At 39.1% G+C, this 24,216-nt stretch overlaps 2 protein-coding genes across 2 annotated transcripts; both read right to left on the bottom strand.

Moving 5' to 3' along the window:
• Positions 1-2,877: 2,877 nt before the first annotated feature.
• Or6p1 (olfactory receptor family 6 subfamily P member 1) lies at positions 2,878-3,831 on the bottom strand. The gene has a single exon (XM_075987576.1). It carries the CDS (start codon positions 3,829-3,831, stop codon positions 2,878-2,880), a length of 954 nt encoding a protein of 317 aa, XP_075843691.1.
• A 13,673-nt stretch (positions 3,832-17,504) lies between these two features.
• Positions 17,505-18,437, bottom strand: LOC142858388 (olfactory receptor 10X1-like). Its single transcript, XM_075987575.1, has one exon. It carries the CDS (start codon positions 18,435-18,437, stop codon positions 17,505-17,507), a length of 933 nt encoding a protein of 310 aa, XP_075843690.1.
• Positions 18,438-24,216: the final 5,779 nt, after the last annotated feature.

Raw genomic sequence — 24,216 nt, 5'->3', positions numbered from 1 at the left:
GTCGTTGGTGCTGTTTTCATTATGAAGGAGAGTAACTATGGACAGGGAATTAGATTTCTTTACTTAGGATTGCAACTCCCGCATCAAACTTGTATTTGTTGTTTCGAGGGTCTGGAATCTTCACCATAAACTCTGTACATTCTGTAACTCTATGACAGAAAAAGGGACTGTCACATGTAAAAAAGAGTTAAACACTACTTTCAAATTTTTATAAAATAGAGACAATTCTGCTATTTCAGGAAGGTCATTTTATTATTATTATTATTACTTTGCTGTTTTCAGTTTATGTAATAGAAAACCCATAAGTAGTTTTTGTTGATGAATGACAATCCCTACCCCTACCTGAGCAAACGTAGCCTTACCTAGTATAGGGAAATGTATAAGGATAATCTGTCTTCTATTGGGCTTTGTTCACTTTCATATTTATAGTATACTTTCTTATGTTACTTATTTGCTTTGATGTGCAGAAGTTTGAGTAAACAGATATAGGAAGCAGACAGTTGTGATATTATCTATAAGTAGTTCAAACAGCTTTCTGAAATTTGAGGGAATTTGGTAGAATATCTACAATTTAAGGTGCTGCCCTTTCAGAACAGAAACGTTTTCATCTAGTCTCTAGATAGCAAATATTTCCTTGTATTATATTGTTTTTTGTTTTCATCCTTTGTCTAGGGGTGAAGTTAAGAGTGTTGGACAAAAAAAGGTGGTAACTAGATGACCTTAAGTAAAGGTTTCCTAACACATTTTGTTTACTACTTAATTGGCATTCACAGAGAAAATCAATTTCATATTCTCATGAAGTTCAAAAGGAGAGATAAGAAGGACGTTTAGCCATCTTGATATGAATGACTAAATGAATACCAAAATTACACTATAGATCTTGACTTTCGATGGGTTTGAGAACTGTAGAAATTAAGGATATGAGTTCATAAAATTTATTCTTGATACATATTTTGTTGTTGGTGTAGAATTATAATTTGGGAATATAGATCTTTGAATGTCCTATTATTTTAGATGTTTGTACTTCTAAAATAATGAACTGGCTTAAAGGAGGAATCTTAGACTGGTTGTGAAATAAATATTCCTAGAAAACCTTAAAATTATTGTTGGCAGGATTATGACTCAGATATACTTGATCAGGATCTTCACATATTTTTAGGGAATCTTCAGTTTTTAAATAAAATTTATTAAAAATAGATTAATGTCTATTCATGCATGAAACTCAGGTCCAAATGGATCAAAAACCTCAACATAAAGTCAGCCACACTAAACCTCATAGAAGAGAAAGTGGGAAGTACACTTGAACTCATTGGTAAAGGATACAACTTCCTAAATATAACCCTAGTAGCACAGACACTGAGAGAAACAATTAATAAATGTGACCTCTTGAAACTGAAAAGCTTCTGTAAAGTAAAGGACACAGTCAACAAGACAAAACGACAGCCTACAGAATAGGAAAAGGTCTTCACAAACCCCACATCAGACAGAGGTCTGACTTCCAAAATATACAAAGAACTCTAAAAATTGGTCATCAAAATAACAAATAATCCAATAAAAATGGTGTGTAGACCTAAACATAGAACTCTAAACAGAGGAATCTAAAAATGACTGAAAGACACTTAAGAAAATGCTCGACATCCTTAGTCATCAGAGAAATGCAAATCAAAACAACTCTGAGATTCCATCTTACACCCGTAAGAATGGCCAAGATCAAAGACACTGATGCCAACTTATGCTGGAGAGGATGTGGGATAAAGGGAATACTCATGCATTGCTGGTGGGAATGCAAGCTGGTACAGCCCCCTTGGATATCATTATGGTAATCTCTCTGATAATTAGGAAACAACCTTCCTCAAGACCCAGCAATACCACTTTTGAGTATATACATTGATGCTCAATTGTACAACAAGGACATGTGCTCAACTATGGTCATAGCAGCATTGTATGTCATAGCCAGAACCTGGCAACAACCTAAATGCCCCTCAACTGAAGAATGGATAAGAAAAATGTGGTATATTTACACAATGGAGTACTATACAGCAGAAAAAAATGACGTGTTGAAATTTGCAGGCAAATGGGTGGATCTAGAATACTTTATATTGAGTGAGGTAAGCCAGACACAGAAAGACAAATATCATATATACCCACTAATAAGTGGCTTTTAGACATAAAGCAAAGAAAACCAGCCTACAATCTGCAATCCCAGACAACCTAGAAAACAATGAGGAACATAAGAGAGACATACATGCATCTAATCTACATGGAAAGCAGAAAAAGACAAGATCTCCTGAGTAAATTGAGAGCACGGGAACCATGGGAGAGGACTGAAGGGGAGGGTACAGGCAGGGAGGGGAGCAGAGAAAAAGTATAGCTCAATACAATCAATAAAAAACAAAAGAACTAGTTAAAAAGTTTTTATACAATGTGCTTTAATTATGAATTTCCCTCTCCAACCTCCTTCAGATTCTTACTACTTCCCTACCATCTCTAACTTCATGCTCTTTTTCTCTGTCTTTCTCTAAAAAGTCTCCCAAACAAAACAAAACAAAATCAAAATTAAAATATACAAAAACTGGTAAGAGAAAAAGAAAAAAAAACAAACCAACCAAACAAAAATTCAAAATGGAAAAGCATGGTATTAGGAAATCTCCCTTTGAAACCTTCCATCTAAGTAACTCTTGTATATTTAATCCGAACAGTTTGGAAATGGATGAACAAAATCAATAATTTATTAATTTTCACATGTATTAGGAGAATCCCAGATAGTATTTAAAGTGTTTACTAATTGATGTTGATCTTTCCTATAAGGCCATTCTGCGATGACTAGTCAAATCCTCAATAAGACTTCTTTCCCCCTCTGTTGGGATCTGTCATGCGTCAATCTGGAACTTCCCTAGGATGGTGGCATCTTTCCAGCATGGTCTTCCTGAAGGCATCTTTCACCTCTTTGTTTCTTAAACAGTAGATGGCTGGGTTGAGGAACGGTACAATGACAGTGTAGAGCACAGAGATGATCTTGTTATAGTTGAAGGTGTACATGGCTCGAGGCCGTGCGTAGGTGAAGAGAGTGGAGGAGTAGTAGATGACAACCACTGTCAGATGGGAGGTACAGGTGGAGAAGGCTTTGTGGCGTCCCTGAGCAGTAGGGATCCTCAGAATGGCTACAATGATGGCAGCATATGAGGAAGCCACAGCCACCAGAGGTAGCAGAATCATCACCAGTGCTAGCAGGAAGTCTACTAGCTCTGCTTGTTCTTTGTCTGAGCAGGTGAGGTTGAGCAGTGGGGAAATATCACAGAAAAAGTGGTTGATGACATTGGGCCCACAGTAGGATAGTCGAGAAATGAAAAGTAGCTTCATCATGGAACTGAAGAAACCACTTGCCCAGGAAGCAGCTGCAAGGCGAGTGGACAGGCTGGGAGGCATGAGGCTGGGATAACGAAGGGGTTCACAGATGGCCAGGTAGCGGTCATAGGCCATTACTGCCAACAGGACACATTCAGTGCAGGCTAAGGCAATAAAGAAGTAGAGCTGGGTCATGCAACCTATGTATGAGACTCTGCCGTCCTGGGTAAGAAAGGCTCCCAAGAGTCTGGGAATAGTAACGTTGATATACCATAGTTCCAGGAAGGAGAGGTGACCAAGGAAGAAGTACATGGGGCGATGAAGGCTTGGGGTGAGCCAGATTGTAGAAACAATGAGTATATTCTCCAGCAATGTCAACAGATAAATTGCAAAGAAGAAGACAAAGAGGAGTAGCTGGAAGGGTGGCGAGGTAGGAAAGCCCACCAAGACAAACTCCCCCACAGGGCTTCCACTTAAATTTCTCATAGTGCCTGTCCACTTGGATGCCTGCAAAAGCAACAGGAAAACAAGACTAAAGCATAGATGTGTCAAACGCAGAACATCCTCAAAAATATTATAAACCCACTGACGTTCAATAATTCCCCATACCACCAATTCTTGTTATATATTTCCCACCTTACTTTACTCCTGAGTGTCAAGGAAAAAGTTCTCAGACTTGAAGATACTAGTTGGTAACTAATGAGCTCAACGACATCAGGTGTTCAGCGAAGGCTTGCTGAGAGACTTCAGAAGGAGCTTTGGTATTTTGGATATTGGTTTTCAACAATACTTAAAATCTATGAGATGCTCTTATTTGTCTTTCCTCAGGAAAAATTGCAAGATCTCAAGCCCCAGAGCACTTTACACAATGATTCACAATGTTTGATGAATGAATAATAAAAGGACACCAAGGTGAATCCTTGGGGCTTGTCACTGAAGAGAAGGTGACTAGGAGGTCGAGAGAACTCAGTGATTGCTGGAGCTGCATTTCAAGACAGCACAGCAGGAAGTAGTGGTTTGAAATGTATTCACTGCAAATGGAAAAATAGCCCAGTTTTCAGACGAGGCATCTTTAGAAAGAGCTTCAGTTAAAAAAAAAAAGTCTTTCTTTCCTGTGCCAGCATCATCGTCTGTCATTTCTAGAGCTAATGTGACTGGATGCCCATGCCAAACAGAGTGGCGATACCTGTTCTCCCAGCTACGCAAGAGGGTGAGGCAGGAAGCTTGAAGTCAAGAGTTCAAGAAACTGTGTTAGAAAACATAGATTTTGTGTCAAAAAATGTTTCGACTCTGCATGTTCTATCCACATGGCCACATGAACACACACACACATACACACACATGAATACACATACATGAATACACAAGTGTGCACACACTCCCTGAAATACTGCTATAGCTAAGCTTGTTAGGAAACTGAAACAAAAATGCTTTTCCTGTTCTAATCTTTGCTCCCTGCGACTGAAAGGTGTTGAGCGTGTGATTGAAATAAATAACTTAAATTAATAATTACCAGATATAGAGACTGTTCTGAATTAACTAGGTGCCCTTACATCCAATCACAAGAGACTTTTAAAGAAGACAAGCAGGAAATCTGAGGCCGACCTACAGATGAGAAGATAGCATGAAGACAGAACTCAGGAATTTGAAGATGTGACTGGCCTTAAAGACCAAGGAACAGCAGCAGCTACCAGAAGCTGGAAGACCTGACAAAGGAACTATCGTCCCAGAGCTTCTGAAAGGATCACAACTCTCCTAGTACCTTGGTGTTTAGAAAAGTAGTGCAGGTTTCAGACTTCTAACATGAAGGACTCTGAGAAATAAATATCACCCTGAGCCACCAAATCTATGTAATAGAATGGTAGCCTACAAGGTAAGAGTTCATTTTGCTCAAGTTAACCATGCTACTGTGCTTCCCTGGTCTCATATCAACACTGCCAGAGACCTGACTTCTCCAAGAGACTGCTGGAAATGTTACAAATTTGGATTATGTTAGCATCATATACTTGACACAATCATTTCTGTGATCAGAGGGATTTGTGCGTGTCACATTTCTTCTTCAAATAAATTTGAAAATGTGATACATCAGGTTGCTAAACATTTTAACCAGACACTTACATAAAGGACCCTAATCCTAGCGCACAGGAAATACTAATCTAAATGAAACCACTATGTCACCTCTCCATCTATTTGAGGCATCTAAATATTGATGCTATGGTATCCATTAATACCTGCTTTAAATTATGTAAATTAATGCAAATAGTAATATCAACACCCAGTATATCACAGGATTGGCAATCCATGATTATATATATGTGTCTGTGTGTGTGCAATTCCTTTATTGATTTCTCTGTATCTATCTATGTGCTCTTTTGTTTGTTTTTGAGCTTTTAGAATTACAAGCGCTTCATAAAAGATTTTCTCTACATATTGCATAATTAGTATACATTTAGCCCTAACAGTATAATATCTTTTAAAGTTTGGAAAATTGTATTGTTACAATATTAAAATTTTATTGAAAAGCTATCTTCTTTTAATGTGGATTGAATATTTTTATTCTTATATGCAACCATGGCTACATACTATCCCAAATGAGAAAGATTCCAGCAACAATTCTATTCTTGCATCTCACTGTGGAACTCTAAACACTGAGAAAAATTAAATCCCCCAAAGTGACACCAATGGCTCTGAGAATAAAATTTGCTTTGCTATGGGAACAGCACCAAATTGTTTCAACTTTTTATTAGTTATATGCAGAAATTACACAGTAATCTATCATCAGAACTATTTGTATTGATCTATTAGCTGACAACTCGATTAGCTCACAGGAGAATTTGCTACCTCCTTATCTGTCCTTCATTGTTTCAATTCTGATTGACCCTGACACTAATTTACACTCTGGGGCCCTTTCAGACTGTAATACTCAAGCTATGCCTGTCCTAATCAAGAAGAAGAAATCGATTTTGAACAGGAAAGTTGGAAAGAAAAAAAAAAGCTCTTCCTGAAGCAGATTGATTTTAGGAAGTACTGCGGAGGAAGTTGGATGATGAGGTTCATACTAATTCCTACCTCAATCTTGGAGGTAAAATGTACCCCCAAATATCCATTAAACTCAATTCGGGAATCAGTGAAATAATGAACTAGATACTTGCCCGAGAGTTAGGACAGGCTGGCAGGCCCTCCAGAGCGAGGTGGGTAAGCTCAGATGCTGAAGAAGCCGGAGTGATGAGAGGTTTACCAAAAACACGCTGTTATTGCCCCATCCCCATGTAACATCGCACACTGTTCCCTGTGGACAGTTAGACACTGTACGTAGCAGTGGCTAAGATGCAATAAGCTCCCACCACACATCAGTACAGTAGATCTCAGTCTTGTTTGTATGTGAGGATCTATAGTCATCTTACATAGCTTCATTCAGATATATGTTTTATAAAATTAAAAAAACTGAAGCAAACACAAATGTAATTTTTATTACATTTGGTGGCGGCACTATATGAAACCGAATTAAAATTCCAACTTGTCCAAGGCTATTCTTAAAACACAAAGGAACAGAAACATTGGAACTAAAAGGAGAGTGGGAAGGGACACAGCAAACCCATTCCCTCCTTCACTTCAGATGGGTTGACGCCACTTTCCCCCTGAAGCCCACGATGACTGAAATTATCTACATATCCAGAGCTCAAAGGTGGCTATCATCCCAACTCCCCACCCCTCCCTGGAGTCACTTCTCCTCACCCTCTCCTGAGGCTGACAACAAAATCCTGCTGCTATCCAGCGTGGTCAAGGACATTTCTTCCAGTCAAGGCAAGTCTGACCCATGATATGAGTTGGGTCATGTTTTCCTCCCTTCTCTGCAACCTGCTTTGTGATGAGACTGCCCGACGTGGACTCCCCAGTACAGGATTCAATTTGCTTCATTTGCTTCAGGCTGTTTGGGCCCCATGGGTGCTGACCTCATGTTTAGCTGTGCTTTTTTTTTTTTCGAATCTGTTTGCTCTCGCTTCTGGGAACCCGTTATTTCTTCCTGCTTGTACTCCAGAACTTTCATGATATCTAGGCTTCACCATGCTGTCAGAACGTGACAGGATAGAGGAGCCTGACATTTTAACCGACATGTTGACAATATCTTAAAATGCACTCTTCTTACTTGGTGACTTAAATTTTAAGTAGAAATGAATTGTGGTGTGTGTGTGTGTATGTCTTGAGAAATCCTCCAAATACATTTTCTTGTTGAAGGTAATTTGTCCACAGAGTGAAACAATTTATTATTTTGTAATAACTTTGTGATTCCATGGGCATATGGACCTGAAAATATAAAAGTGTCTCTTGATCCAATTTGGTTATTTACATCAGCAAACCTGCCTGAATTCCTAATCAGCTCCAAATTCCTGCATGCTACGGATGGGAAACTTGCACACCCCATGTCTGGGACTGTGAGGATGCTGTTGCACAGGAAGTAACAGGGCCTTCATCTGAAGACACACTATCAAAGCTCTCCAACAGAAAGTTTCCAGAGAAAGCTAAGATCACCTGGTTCTCTTTGTTCTGGTTTTTTCAGTTCTTCTTTGGATAAACACAAAAGGAACATTAACTCCCTAGCAAATGATATAGTAGTTCCTTATGTGGGGACGACTGAAGTCACTGGCATGTAAGGAAGACATTCCAGTGGAACATGGTAGCCTGTAGCAGGCTCTGAATATTTGTTGAGTGCTGACAGTGCTCACAACAGCACAATGAACAAAAGTACCTTTATCTCTATTTACAGCAAATATAGAAAGATAATATTTTCTTTTAAAGAGCATGCATCTGAGATATGGTGGGCCTGGTTTAAACACAAATAATCCTGCTGTAGTAGCAAGCTTTACTTCTGTCTTGTAGATCATCCAGGGAAATGAGACAAAAAGTTAAGTGTTGACAGCTGATGAAAGGCAGAGTTTATCAGTTTATATTTCAAAATCACATTCAATTTCGTCTGTTCATATATAGACATAGTAGCTTTGGCTTTAGGCCCAGGAATGTTTTCCCTTAAGCATAACAAGGTCATTTCCTACCTCTTACCACTTCTTAGCTTTTTAAGTTTTTCCTTAAATTTCTGCCCTGTCCAATATATTTGCAGACCTCCAGAGTTTTATTACATTCCTACTTAAACATATTTCTATGAAATGAATGTGGAACCATGATAAGGTATCATATGACTACACTTAGAACATCCAGTATTGAGCCAGAAATGCTGGCAATAATGTGGAAGAAATAAATCTTATTGTGGTTTTTGGGATGAGAAATAGTATAGCCACTGTGGTAGACAGTGTGGAGATCTTTATCGCGATAAAACTAGATTCACCATGTATTAGGCTATCTGACTTACATGGGGATATTCAAAAGCAAATAAAGTTCACATCAGAAAGACATGCTTGCATACTTTTTGTTTCTTGCTGAAATATACACAATATTTGCGGTGTTTAATCAGTTCCTTTGTTCTTCAAGACAGGACTATAGGGAACAGGGACATGGATCACTGAGTAAAGTGTATGTGGAGCAAGTAGAAGGATGTGAGTTTCAATCTCTAGGATCCATGTAGAGCTGAGAGAGCACCATGCTTTTGAAGAAGGACTTAAGTTCAAATCGCTAGGATCCATGGAAGGCTGGGAGAGCACTGTGCTTCTGCAATCTCAGTGGTGTGTCTTCAGAGAGGTGAGTGCAGACAGGGACCACCCCAGAAGCTCATAGGTGAGCTAGTTCGGGGTTTGCAGCAGTGAGAGACAAATTCTGTCTCAAACAAGGCGGAAGGTGAGGACCAGCATCAGAGAGGAGGTTTCCTTTGGCATACTTACGTTCATAGTCACACACACACAAGCACAAGCGTACACACACACACACATGCATATAAGTAATAATTGACTGAGAAATTATGACTATATATAATATATGTAATCATTTATACACACACACACACACACACACACACACACACACACACACACAATGGCATATTGTTAAATTATATAAAACAGGGAAACTACCAGTTCAGCAAAATGGAAGAAATTAGCTAGCACTGAAAGACAGACACTGTATGTGCCCCTTCATATGTGGAGCTAAAAATGTTGATCCCAAAGTAGAAGAGAATGAAATAGTGTTTGCTGGAGATGAGAAAGTATAGGGGAAAGGGGGAAGGAGAGAGTTTGGATGAGGACCCAATGTGGTTTAACAGAAGCACTAGGATCTCATGTTCTACAGAACAATTGACTATCATTTGCAACAACTTATTTCTTATTTAATGAAAAACTATAGAAAGGAGGTCAAAGTCTCCAGACCCAAAGACATGGTAAGGAAAGGCTAATTATCCCTCTTTTGTCAATTTTTAACACATTTAAACATGGGTTAAAGTATCACCCCATATTCCATCGTATGTCACCATTGTATTCAATTGTAAAGAAAAGAGATGAAAGCTTTTCTATGCCTGAGAATATACTTACACTAGCAAACATTTAAAAAACATTTATTGCTTACCATTTTCATAATCGTAAAACATAGATCTAAGAAATCACAGCAGGGCATTCACTATGAGATGCTGAATAATTAAGATTTGCCAGAACTTAAGCAACCTGGACACCCAGGGAGAGTCAAGAGCTTTGCAACCTTATGAATGGTCTGATTACTGTAAGGAATGAAGAGGGGCCTGCATAATGACATGTTTTCTTTGAGATGCTCACCTGGTCCTTCAGTTCCCTGTTCCACAGTCACTTTCTTCTCATCTTTGGGTATCCGTTAAGTCTGTTTTCCTGTTGCTTCTTGGCAGGCATGGCCTATTCCACATCCCCTTCAGCAGACCTGACAATTAATGATGAAATTAGAATAGTTTGTGGCAGGATAGGGCAGAGCGTGAGCAGTTCGGGCCCCAAAGCCAACAGGGGCGATAGTAGCCAGCTCTTATCAGCAGAACTGTCCCTCATCAGGGACATGGCCCCGTAAGACATATTGTCATGGTGACCCATGTTTCTTCAAGATGATCCAAGTCTCATGCCTCAGGGAGAATTGTTTTCCTAGGGAACAGGTGATAATGTAAGACCTAAAGGAAGACAGAAGTGCAGTGAAATAGAGCACAACCTTCCAGTGTACTGCTTTTCCAACTCTGATCTCAAAGGGGTTGGAGAGGCAAATCGATATGAAAACTCAAGACTAGAATTCTGTTGAGGAAATGAATAAAGAAGTCAGAGCTGCGGATGAATGATATCTCAGAAACTCTGTTTGGGTTTTTAAGGAGATGATGGTTTGTCAAACTCATCCGTCTTTGCACTTTACCATTTTTGTGCCTATTGGTTGGAGATGCACGTTTTTTTCCTTCCATAGTTATAAGCTTCACACAAAAGATGTCCTTTCCTGATTATATTTCTCTTTCCCCCAGACCTGTTTCTAGAGGAAACGGTGCTAGGATGACACATGGTATGGACCTGAGAATAACTGTGGTGAGGGTGCAGAAGGGCAATTGCAGACTGCTGATGCCCGGATCCCAGCCAAGACAGTTTAAGAATGTTATGAATTCTTTCTCTCTCACAATCTGGATGTCCTCACTGGCTTCACAGGCAGGTGGCTTCTTGTTTTTGTTTTTTGGTCTGTTTAGGCTGTCCCAGATGAAACAGGTTACCTCTTTTCATGCTAAAAGTAAAAATCATTTATCAAGCCATAGTAAGGGATGAGTCAGTTGCAATAAACACATGTTCTTGATCTTCCCTGCAGAAAAGAGATCTTCCTGTGACTGCAGAACGGTAGAGATGCAGTAGAGATGCTAACACAATCATATACACTATTGGTCTCATTGATGATAAGGAAGCTGAAAAATTCTTATCGTTAAGCGAAGTGAAGCAGTGTTATTCGGGAGTTTATTATGATGCTGGTGTAAGTGATCTTAAGGCATTGCTAGTTCCACAAAATTCTGAAACATAAATTGTGTGCATTGCATACTTCTTAATGGCAATAAATGACTTACTGGATTATTTACTTCAGCATAACTCTAGAGTATATTTCTTTTATATGCTTTTAAAGCTAATAATGATAATAAACAACCATGCCAGTGGAGTTTGTGTGGTTTTATATTGTACTTTTTGTCAATTTTATTTTCAGTGCTGGAGATTGAACTCAGGGCCTGAGACATGTTAAGCTTGCATTATACCACCAAGCTACACCCCAGTCATTATTATTTTTGATTTTTTTTATACTTGTGAATAAAGCAAGTTTTATATAAATAATATGCATATTGCATCTGCAGCAGCCCCAGATAGCTTGTATTTACAATGTCTTTGATTGATCTATACCATTTAGGCCTGCATAGACACTTACAGTTACCTAATAGAATGTTTATCAGAATATGAAGGCCTTGTTAAATCATACACAACTACATACTTTTCGACAGATTAGATGGGACTATACAGAACCAAAGCTTTAGAGTTTTATCTGAGCCTATAGCCCAATGGTTTACAACCTTCCCAATGCCGTGGCCCTTTAATACAGTTCTTTGTCTTGTGGTGACCCTACAGCCATAAAATTATTTTTGTTGCTACTTTATAAATGCAATATTGCTGATGCTATGAACTGTAATGTAAATACCTGTGATTTCTGATTGCTTTAGAAGACCCCTGTCAAAGGGTCATTTGACCCTCAAATTGAGATTTGACGCACAGATTGAGAAATGTGAAAAGATGATGATAACTCCAGGAAGGCACAGGTAAAGCACAAGAGAAAATCAGTACTGACATGAGTGTGAGGAAGAGGTTGATGCACACCATCGTTGCTTAGAAATGTTGACTTGGGTCTTAGATTTCATAATGTAATTCTGATCCCTTAATAAATGTAAAGGATCGTGTTTGATATGATTAACAGAGGAACAGAGTCAATGACAGAGGATAGGGAGATGAGGAGGACAAAGGAAAGAGGGATAATGGACCAGTGAAGGATGAATAAGAAAACTTTGAAAAAGCTATTTTGGCTGACACAAAGGATTATTAAAAGATCAGAATTTATCCAAGAGGGGGATCACAAGACTCAGGAAGGGACAACCGTCCAGTGCTCTGGAGGTTAAGGAACGACATGTTTCAAGAGGTGGGAGTGTGTGCAAATGGCAGAAAGTGCCTTCAGTAATGGAGCAGCAGAACTACTTGAAGCTTCTTCCTGGAGGTGGAAAAAACACACAGATCCATTTTACTCGACATTCATGATGCCGCTCTGTGATTCCCACTGTTGGATTCAGTCTAGGATTTCCAGAGATTACCTATGTGTACTTACCTAGATCCTATATATAATAAATAGTGTTAGTGGTCTGCCATAGACCTCTCCTCACCTTCCTGTATGATTAAAATCATCTAAGATTATAATTCTAACATAATGTAAGCAATATGCAGTCATCAGTCTAAATTGTTTTAAATTTGTATTTTAAGGTATTTATTGCTATGTATATTATTTGACTGCTCTTTCCTGAAAATTTCTTTTTAAATTTTAATTGCCTTTATTTTATTATTTTTCATTTACTTTTATTTTCTTTGATGTGCATGGGTATTTTGCCTGTGTGCATGTTTGTGTATACCACATATGTTCCTGGTACCAGAGGAGGCCAGAAAAAAGTAAACCTTTGCCACACAGCGTATCTACAGTCTGAAATAACAAGACAGTAGGCAATAGCTTAAGCAAGGTAGATTTTTATTTTCTTTCACATAACTGCAGTGGTCAGCTACTCACCATTAGCCACGCTGCCTGGACTTCTGGAAGGCGGGCCACCTTTTATATGATCACCATATAAAGTAAAGAGGGTACTAGCATCACATTTTGGAGGCTATAACAACAGCATTGAAGGGTCCATCAAATTTGCCCCAAGGTGGCTAGCACTATGGAAGGAACATATGTGAAGTGAGGGATGAAAGAGAGAGATAGATGCCACATGGACATACAGAAAATAGGAAACTAGAGAGAAGCTGATACTGCTATTGGTATTGCTATACTATGCTTATGGAACTATTGTACTGCAATAGGACATGACTCTGGCAAGATAAAGGATTCATCCATTCATGGGAGTAGAACTTCCATGATTAAATTAATTTACACTAGGTTACAACTCTGCAAATCCCTCCATATCAATTCTGACATATTGAAAAAGGGGAATAAACTTTTAGAGCATAAATCTATTGGTCTAAGTCTTTTCCAAATAATAGGAGACTGTTTCATCAGGGCATTTAATTCTCTTTTTTATTTTGGATTTACATTTTTAATATAGTCACTCCTTAAGATCAGCAAATGGAAGTAAACACATAAAGCATTTATCCATATTTGTGTTTTGAATTTTCATAGTTGTCTTTATCTATAATATCTTTTATGTAAGTTTTGAATGATATTTTATTGGTTATTAAAAATTCCATACATGTATTCCATGTATGTTGATATCACCTCCCACTAACTCCCTCCCAGGCTGTCTGGGACCTCCTAACATGTCTTCCCTCCAAACATCATGCCTTCCTTCACTTTTAAATTAATAACCTATTATGTCCAATTAGTGCTGCCCACATAGGCATGGGTGTGGTGGGGGCTATCCACTGGGAATTGAACAAGCTACAAGAGGTGACACTCCTAAAGGAATGTGACCCTTCTCTTAGCAGCCATAAGCTGACAACTTCTTAGTTAAAGGTAAGGCCCTGGAAGGCCCTGACCCATCTGTGTTGGAATTTTGATTGGCTTGGTCTTGAGCAGGCCTTCTGATCTTGTGCTGGTAAACCAAGCTCCTAAAAGTTCATGTGTGCAATATCTATGCCATGTCAAGATAGTAGCATTTCACAACATGTTTCCCCATCCTTGCTGTTGAATTAATTTTGTTTCCTCTTCTGCAATGTACTCCGAGCCTTGGATCAGGGAGGTTGTTAGATGACCCATCTAAACTTGAACAAATAGCGCCATATAGTTTCTGTAGTTTGTTTCTTCCTTTTATTGAAAACACATTTTCTCACATAATGTATTTGGATTAAATAGTTTCCTCTTCTACTCCTCCCAACTCTTCCCTATCTTCCTTCTCATCCAGACCCACTCTATTTCTGTCTCACATTAGAAAATAAATAGGCTTCTAAGAGATAATAATAAAGTTAAAATATAATAAGTTAAAACAAAAATAACACATAAGGGTTGGACAAAACTAGTAAACAGAAATGAAAGAGCCCTAGAGAGGGCACAAGAAACAGAGACCCACACGTTCACATTCAGGAGTCCCATAAAAATACTAAGTGGAAGGCATAAAATACAAACCAAGGACCAGGGGCAGATCCATGCCAGCAACTGTACATGCTCCCTCAACCTTCGTGAGTTCATATAAGTTTTGATCATGTTGGTTTTTTGTTTGCTTGATTCTCCATCTCCTCTGGATTTTCCAGTCTTTCTGCCTCCTTTTCAGCAGGGTTCTCTGGATCCTGACTGGAGGGATTTGATGGAGACATCACTTTTAGAGTTTTGTGTTTCAAGGTGTCTCATTCTCTGAATATTATCTGGCCGTGGGTCTTTGTATTTGTTCCCATCTGCTGCAGGAGGAAGCTTCTCTGTTGATAGTTGCACAATGCACAGATCTGTGAGTATAGCAGAATCTCATCAGGAGTCATTTTATTGTGACTTTTTATTTACTTATTTTTAGAACAGTATATGCTTAGTCCCCTGGAAATGAGGGCAGAGAGTGGGGAGAGGCCAAAACAGATGGTCTTCTAAAGAGATGGGGATGAGACTAGGGGACTGGGTTTGGAGGATGGAGGGATATTTGCAGTTAGCTTACCTGATTTACTGGCCAGAATAACCTGTGGGTTCCCAGGGAATACCAGCTGGAGTCAGTGGATGGGATTAAAGCGATGTGTGAGGCAAGGGAAGTTTTGGGGAGAAGATCTATATGATTCACTGAAGAAGGAGGCAGGGGAGTGGAAGGGAGGCTATAGTAGATGGTCTGCTACAGCACTGGAGATAACACTGGGGAATTGTGTTGTAAGGAATAGCTGAAGATCTGCAGCTAGCCTACCAGATTCCCTGGCTGTAGTTCCAGTTTCAGAAATTTGCTCAATTGTAAATCGCTACATTAACTACTATTCACTCTAAAAAGGAACTTCTTTGATTAAGGTAGTGAGCATCTCTATCGATGGGTGTAAACATAATACTTAGAAAGCAGTTTGGCAACATGGGCATTTAGCCAAACAACAGTGTAAACCTTCACCTTCCAAGTCCTATGACCTCCTCCTTAAAAACACATTTTAGCAAGATTTAAAGTACTAAAAATGAAATCTCTCCTTTGCAATGAGTCTCTAATCCAATTCAATCCAATTAGAAAGTTCTTGGTTGCCCCATAGTTATCACACAGCAGAATGCACCAGTGGGTACAGCTTGCCTCTTAGTTAAGTATTATAGCATATAATTTTTTTTTTACTTATTTGCTAAATTTTCTCAGGCTCTAGTAAAAACTGACCCTGGTTCAGATTATCTTTTTTAGTTTCCACACACAAGAGTAAATATACACATTTTGGTCTTTTGCATACTATTTTACTTAAAATAGAATCCTGCAGCTTCAATTCTATATTTAAATGTAACATCATCTACCCACATCATGAGTGAACAAATACTATTTATTTCAAGACATCTGCCTTCCTTGGATTGAGAAAACATAGTTTCAAAAGTAGAGATAAATTAAAAGAACATTACTTATACTTAAATGTTTTTAGCAGATTGATGGTAACACAGACTGGCTGCAGATATGTTCTAAACACCAGTTCACGCAAAGCAAAGGAAGAGTCATCATGGCAAGTAGCAACCTCAATGACCCTATATGTGTGACGATTTTTATTCATTATTTCATTTGTCTTCTTAAAACATCATATATGTACCATGTCCTTATACATAACTTATATATTTTATAGGCATCACAGTCAATTAACTGAAAAGCTGAGAAAAGCTTTCAAGGAATTTTGTAGATTTTTGGGCCTGAATTGTGAGTAAGAGGTCTCACTATTCTTCCATTGCACAATTTGTACAGGGTTTCTTTTTTTATTCCTGACTAGCTTTACCTCATATTAGAAGTTTTATGCATTTATTACCTTGTTGATATTATCAAAATTTTTGGGGGGCATCAAATATCTCAGTATCACAGAAACTTTATTTGAACATTTATTTATTTTGGCAATAGAGAATAAAAATACATTTAAATATCAAATGTTTTTCAAGTGACAGAATATCCAGGTACTGGTATCATATTTATTCACATTAAATGTATTAAAAGAGTTCTCCCATACTTAAAAGTTATTATTTGGAAGTTGTGATGCCACAGTTGGAGAAGGCCACTTGGCTGCTTGTTTGTTTTCTGGCCACCCAGACCCCTGAAATAATCACACAGAAACTGTATTATTTAAACCACGGCTTGGCCCATTAGTTCTAACTTCTTATTGGCTAACTCTTATATTTTTTAACCCATTTCCAAAAATCTGTTATTGCCATTTGGCAGTGACTTACCGGCAAAGTTTCAGCATGTCTGATTCTGTCAGTGGCTCCATGGCATCCTCTCTAACACCACCTTCCTCCTCCCATGTTACAGTCCAATCAAGTTCTTTATTCATTAACCAATAAAAACAACACCTAGACAGAAGGACCTTCCACACCAACAAACAAAGTATTTATTAATCAATCTGTGATCAGTGTGGTGTGACACTCAACAAGTGGGTTTGTGTATTTGAGAATGTGTGTGTCCATATGCATATCTATGTTTGCACAAATGGCCAGTTGTTGGGTTTTACAACATATATCTCCTACTAGAAATAGCTGTTCTACTGGAAAGTCTAACCAAATGTCTTACTGTGCCAGAAAAAAATTAAGACTTAATCATTAGATAATAAATACACCTGTTTGTGCAGTGATCATATTGCTGCTTAGCATGTTGCTGCATTTCCTTTCTCACTTGGGAAAGATACTGTATACCCAGAAATTGATTGGCAGAATACTCAGAGCAGCAGGGCCAGGGATAGAGAGCTTCCTGAACAAACTTAGAAAATACCTGGGAAACCCTAGGTGAAAGTCCCAATCACTTGCTCCTATATCCAAGCCATTCTATGGCCGTCACAGAGCAAATGCTCCATGGATTAATGAACAACCATATTTTAACAATAATAAGATTATTTTTTCAGTACTACTATCTTCCTAATGATCTTTCTAAAAGCATTCTTCATATCCTTATTCCTGAGGCTGAATATGATGGGACTGAGGAAAGGGGTAATGATGGTATAAGGAACTGCTATGAGTGTATCATCTCCCCCGGAGGTTTCTGGCTTCAGATAAACAATAGATGCAAACCCAAAGTGGATGATGACCACAGTGAGGTGTGAGGCACAGGTGGAAAATGCCTTTTGCTTACCCTCAGCTGAAGGGATCTTGAGTACAGAAGAGAGGATGAAGACATAAGTCAAGGAGATGAGCAAGAATGTACCCAGCAAACCTGACACTGACATTAGTGTTACAATGAATTCTGTGAGGTCACTATCTGTGCAGGACAGTCGCACAACTGCCCTCATGTGGCAAAAGAAGTGTCTGATGAGGTTGGGTATGCAGAAAGACACCCTGAATATCAGTGCAGTCTCTATTAGAGAAATCAAGAAGCCTCCAGCCCAAGCAGAGGCCACAAGCTGTCCACATGCAACATTGGTCATAAGAAGAGGATATCGGAGGGGGTTGCAGATGGCCAGGAAGCGGTCATACCCCATCAAGGTGAGAATGATGCAGTTTGTTCCACCAAGGCCCAGGAAAAAGCACATCTGCAAGCCACAGCCAGTGACCGAAATGCGTCTGTCCCTGTCCAGGAGGTCTGCTAGCATCTTGGGGATGATAGTCAGGGTGTAGCAGGTCTCAGAGAAGGAGAGTGCACTGAGGAAGAGGTACATAGGGGTGTGGAGAGATCTGTCCGCCCACGTCAATCCCATGATGGTCAGGTTGCCCGCAAGAGTGAGAAGATAGAGGCAGAAGAAGGCCACAAAGAGGAAGGTCTGTATATGTGGGTAAGCGGAGAAGCCTACAAGAATGAATTCCTTCAGGATTGTTTGGTTGATTGTCATTTCTTTGGTTACTGAAATATAAAAAGGAAACAGACAAAACCTTAATCCTCCTTATTCATTATTATTTTCAAATGAAATGCACAGTGTGGATAAGAGAATCCATCAGACTTACAACATACAACCAATTTTCCATTTAGTTTAGTAAAACTCAGCCATGTATGTAGAAGATGTGATTTCCTAATTATGCATTCATTTATGTCTTCAACAATATCTTAATTATGACTTACTATGTCATCAGAACGTTTATTTATTCTGACCTTAAAGAAGGTTGAATATCAATTAAAAAGCCTAAAGCCATGTATGGGTGACCTCTCTTGAGCCGTTGGTTCCTGGGGACACAGAGACCTCCAAAACATTGCAGGCTATCGCCATTGCTCTTGGTGAACATCCAGAACTTGACGGCAAGACCCTATTGCTAAAAACACCACATAAATGAGATTTAAATCTTGCTTCACAAGATGAAATTTATGCCTGGTACCAGTAAGTAGGCCCAAACTCATTGACAGGATGAGTTATAGACAATAAGGGAAAATTGAATTCCGGCATGAAGGCATGGTAAGTGCCTACTCCCTAAGTTCTAGTCTTTATACCCATAGCTTAGTGCATCTCTTAACCCTCAAAGGAGAGGCTTCTTACTGTCACAGATTGTGGTTAATACAAAGACTGGTCAATATGCAGAGAGTTAGAGTCTGTGGCATGCGCAGCTCTAATTGAGACATCTGTGTCACACTGCTTCCCCAGAGGGTTCAGGGATCATTGAAGAAGAGCGGGTTATAAGCCTTTAAGAGCTGGAGGTTGGAGATGTGTGCAACAAGAGAAGAAGTATTTGCTCGACTTGACCTCATAGTGGCTACTGCAAGCACAAGGTTGACAAGATCAAGCCAACCAAAAATCCCAGGGTGGACATGGTTTGTGCTCATGAAGTGCCTTCTTAAGCTGAGAAGCTAGTGGCAGTTGACAGGTGTTGGGATGGAAAAGTAGTCATAGGGGGATAGGAGACTTGATCAAATCATTGTTTGAACATATGAATGGAGATTCTCTAACAATAAACATTAATAAAAGTAAAGAAAAATATGTGGGATACGTAAATAAAAATATTTATCTTTCTTAAAAGGAGAGTAATTTACCTAAAAGGGGATTTTATTGACTGGTCATGTAGAGATGGCTCAGTGGTTAAGAGCACTGCCTGCTCTTCTGAAGGTCCTGTGTTCAATTTCCAGAAACCACATGGTGACTCATAACCATCTGTAATGAGATTTGGTGCCCTCTTGAGGAAAAGGCCTTGTCAGTCATCCTTATCAACTTAGACCTTGAAACCCAATAAACACAAGTTCAGGAGAACTGCCATGTACGGGCTGCTCATGCATACTTCAGCATTGCCAGGGCATACATTTCAAATTGCAGAATTCATTTCATGTATTAACAATGTGATACTGCTACTGGTGGTCAGAAGAAGTAGACTTAGATACATTAATGGATCCACCTTTGGATAAAACTCTCAGCACTGAACTGTGGGAGCCTGGGGAGATAGCTCAGTGAATAAAGCATTTGCCTCACAGGCATGAAGACCTGAGTTCAGATTCCAGCACCTGCATGCAGGTTGTGAAGGCATTATTGTCTGTCTGTTATTCCAGCACTCAGGAATCAGAGATGGGGATCATGAGGACAACTGTCTAGTAAGACCATTTGGAATTGGCAAGCACTTGATTTGACAGATAGCCTTCTTTAAAAAAAAAAGAAATGGATAAAGACACTCAGTGTCAATTTCAGATCTCCACATGGATGCACACACATGTGCCCACAGGTATGTCAACATACCACACACTCATACCCAGGCAACACAACATACCAAAACACTACACACAATACACACCATACCACACATATAGACACATACAACATACCACACCTGTATACATATGACACACAACTTATCACACACATGTACACATACAATACACAACATACCATACATGTATACAGATACAAAATAGAACATGTCAAACACATGTACACATACATCACACATCACACTACACCACACAATGCACAAATACATCATACCACTGTGAGGTGGCTCTTCCCACATCAATCACTACCCAAGAAAATATCAAACACATTTACCCACAGGCTAGTCTTACGAAGGCGTTTTTCTCAATTAAAATTCTCTCTTCCCAGATACATGTAGGTTTATGTCAAGTTAACAAACACCAACCTAAACAGTGAAAAAGACAGAAGTAGTCTAAGATAGCCATTCCTGTGTGCTATATAATCCTATGTCTGTTGAGGAAACATTGTAACCGTTTCCTGGTAATTTTAGGACTAATCTTGGATAATGACTTAAAATTGTTGGAGAAACCTGAAATCATCATTCTTCATCAATCATCATTCTTTAGCAACCAGGCACTAAAACACCAAAAAAAAAAAATGAAAACCAAACAAAGCACATTTCTTTTGATTCTTTGAGGGGAGAGAAGGGTAGACATTAGAGGACCCTAGTATTTTTAGGATTCATAGTAATTAGCTGAATGTGTAAGACTTATTGATAAAGACTATATGTAAAATAGGAGGCAACAGAGATTATGCTGATTTTCTAACAGTAAGATAAGCCCAAAGACAAATGTTGTGATGTCACTGTGTGGATTTTTCAATAACTCTTCATCTATTTACTCTCATTTCCTAACTTCCACAACAAGCTTCCGGTCTATACAATTAAGATATTCAGCTTCTTATTAGGCAGAGATATTTTTCCTGTCTCACATGTCAACATACTTGATAACTAGCATTTATGGAGTCTACATTTCCCCAAATTCTTTCAAATGTTTATTGATTTTTCACTTCGTTGCATAAATACGAAGTACAGAAGATATACGAGAATGTATTAACAGAACAAGAATCTGATTTAGTTTCTTGTGTATTTAGGACAAACTCTGTGATTATTCTATAACATACTATGTACAAGTAAATGTTAGATTTCATTCAACATATATAATTCCCTTCCAACACAATCAGGGGATGGGTGTTGTTTGCAAAGCCATCATTAATTTTAGAATTTTGAGATGAAAAGCCAGGCATGGTAGTATGTGCCACTAATCATAGAACTTAGGAAACCAACCCAGGGGTTACATGAGTTCAGTGCCAACTTGGGTTACAAAGTAAATTCCAGGGTAGAATGGATAGAAAGCACTGCAGTATGAAATCCTGCCTTTCCTCCCTCCATCCCTTCCTCTCGCTCTCCCCCCTCCCTCCATCCCTCCTTTCTTTCTTTTTGTTTTTTAAGACAGGATTTCTTTGTGTAACCTTGGCTATCCTAGAATTCACTCTGTACACCAGTTGGCCTCGAACTCACAGAGATTCACCTGCCTCTGCCTCCCGAGTGCTGGGATTAAAGGAATGCAACATCATTGTCCAGACTTTTCTTTTTTTCCTTTCCTTTTCTTTTTTTCCTTTCTAACTGTAGCTTAATAGACTGCTCAGTGCTTATGGGCATTTGCTGCTATTCCAAGGGACCAGAGTTATGTTTCTATCGTCCATACAATACAGCTCACAAATTCCTGTAACTCTTTCTTCAGGAGATCTTATTCTTACTTCTGTCTCCCTCAGGGCAAGTCACATACCATGGTACAACACATTACATATAAATAAAATAAAAATAAAAAAATCTGAAAAATAAGAAATAAGAAAGAAAAATAAGTATTTTGAAATATTTTGCAATGTAAAGAATGACGGATACATATTCCACAAAGGTGTTTTCCATATCTGGTCATTATCTAACTTCATGCTAGATGTTTTCTGCGCAAATCATTGATACTGCAGTGTGGCTTTCAGATTTGTTCTCGACTCCAGGCATAGTCGAATTAGGATGTGGCTGCTGGTTCCCACCTCATCTTCATCTCTCTCTGAAGTTAATCAACATGTGCCCATTTTAATTGTGTTACCAATCTATAGACAAAAGAATCACATATTTTTTTTTCCAGCTTCAAAGAGGCATTATTAACAAAAGAGAGGCACAGGATGTGAGTCGTGTCCTACCTTGGTGCTTCATTAGGTTACTAAGCAAGTCACTTCCACTTCATGGCATTTGTAGAAACACACGCTGTTCTTCACTCAAAAGAAAGAAAAACTGAGTTATAAAAACTGATCTCAGGCTCTGGATTCTTTTATTACCAATTGTTTGGTGACCTTAAGAAAGTTGCTGTACCTTTTGCATTTGAATATCTGCACTTGGCAAGGATGGAGTTTTCTGAGTTGGTGCAGCTTTACTTTTTCTGTGGCTCCCGAGTTGTGTGATATGAGGGCCGAGTGGTAAAGTAGCCTGAGCTCATCCCTCTCCACCCACTAAATGACTGCGGGTAGAGCCTTGCTTTCTGTCGCTGTGTGATTATTATCAAAGGTTGAGGCTCCCCAGCTCTTGAGGTTTGTGTGGTTCTGGTTAGGAGAGCCCTGGAGATCCCTGTTGCTTTTCATCAGAGAAGGAAGTAAACTTTTCTTCCTCAACTTTATAATTTGATCTCATTAGTTTTAGGGCTTTGTGTAACATGCAACTTCTGAAATATTTCTGCAAATCCTCTGGGGTTTAAGGTATGCAGAATTCATCATGCTCATAAAAAATAAACTTTCAGCTGCCTGTAAATTTTGTTTTGGCAGAAAGCCTAAATGAGAGGTAGAATGTTCGTTCTAACTGAGTTCACTTTCATTGACAAAAATGCTGCCCTGACTGGTTATGATTAGATTTGATATCTATAAGCAATACACAAGTTGCTATGTAAAAATTTGTTTCTCTGATTCAATTAAGGTGATTAGATTGCAAAAAAAAAAAATGCTGCCCTGAACCAAACTTTATGACAAGACTTTAAAAACACTTCCGGAATGTAAGTCCTTGAAAGGACCTTCAGCATTATCATCCACTAGCTAAATGAAAATTTAACAATGTGACTGTACTAAATGACTATGTGAATGGCTAAGGTAAATAAAATGGTGTGCACACATTTTAACCATCTGTTCCTCAGTTGAAGGCTCTCTAGGCTGCTTCCATTTCTTGCAATTGTGACGAGAGTAGCTATCTCTGCTGTAGGGTGTTGAGTCCTTTGGGTATAGGCCAAAGAGTGATACAATCTTGTCATATGGTAGATCTATTTTTTAGTTTTTTGAGCGTTCATACCTGTTTCCATAGCGACTGCACCAGTATTGTAGCATAAACAGTGAATCAGGCTTCCCTTTGCCCACCGCCTCATCAGTACCTGTTGTCAGTTGTTTCCTTAGTCTTAGCCTTTCTGACTGGAGTAAGATAAAATTTCTAAGAAATATTAACTTTTATTTACTCATTTTTTAGAAGCTAAGTAAGAAGGTGAACCCAAGAACCTTCATCTGGTGATGGATGGAGATAGAGACAGAGACCCACACTGGAGCACTGGACTGAGCTCCCAAGGTCCCAATGAGGAGCAGAAGGAGGGAGAAGATTAGCAAAGAAGTCAGGACCACGAGGGGTGCACCCACCCACGGAGACAGTGGGGCTGATCTATTGGGAGCTCACCAAAGCCAGCTGGACTGTGACTGAAAAAGCATGGGATAAAACTGGACTCTCTGAACATGGCGGACAATGAGGGCTGATGAGAAGCCAAGGACAATGGCATGGGGTTTTGATCCTACTTAATGTGCTGGCTTTGTGGGAGGCTAACCAGTTTGGATGTTCACCTTCCTAGACATGGACGGAGGGGGGAGGACCTAGGACTTACCACAGGGCAGGGAACCCTGACTGCTCTTTGGACTGGAGAGGGAG

This window comes from Microtus pennsylvanicus, chromosome 10 (genome assembly GCF_037038515.1).
Source record: "Microtus pennsylvanicus isolate mMicPen1 chromosome 10, mMicPen1.hap1, whole genome shotgun sequence".
NCBI lineage: Eukaryota > Metazoa > Chordata > Mammalia > Rodentia > Cricetidae > Microtus > Microtus pennsylvanicus.
Note: the sequence above shows the minus strand (reverse complement) of the source record. Positions and strands in the feature narration are given on the sequence as shown.

What these genes read in the sequence shown, in the direction of transcription:
- Or6p1 (XM_075987576.1), bottom strand. Translation starts at nt 3,831, where the DNA reads ATGAGAAATTTAAGTGGAAGCCCTGTGGGGGAGTTTGTCTTGGTGGGC.
- LOC142858388 (XM_075987575.1), bottom strand. Translation starts at nt 18,437, where the DNA reads ATGACAATCAACCAAACAATCCTGAAGGAATTCATTCTTGTAGGCTTC.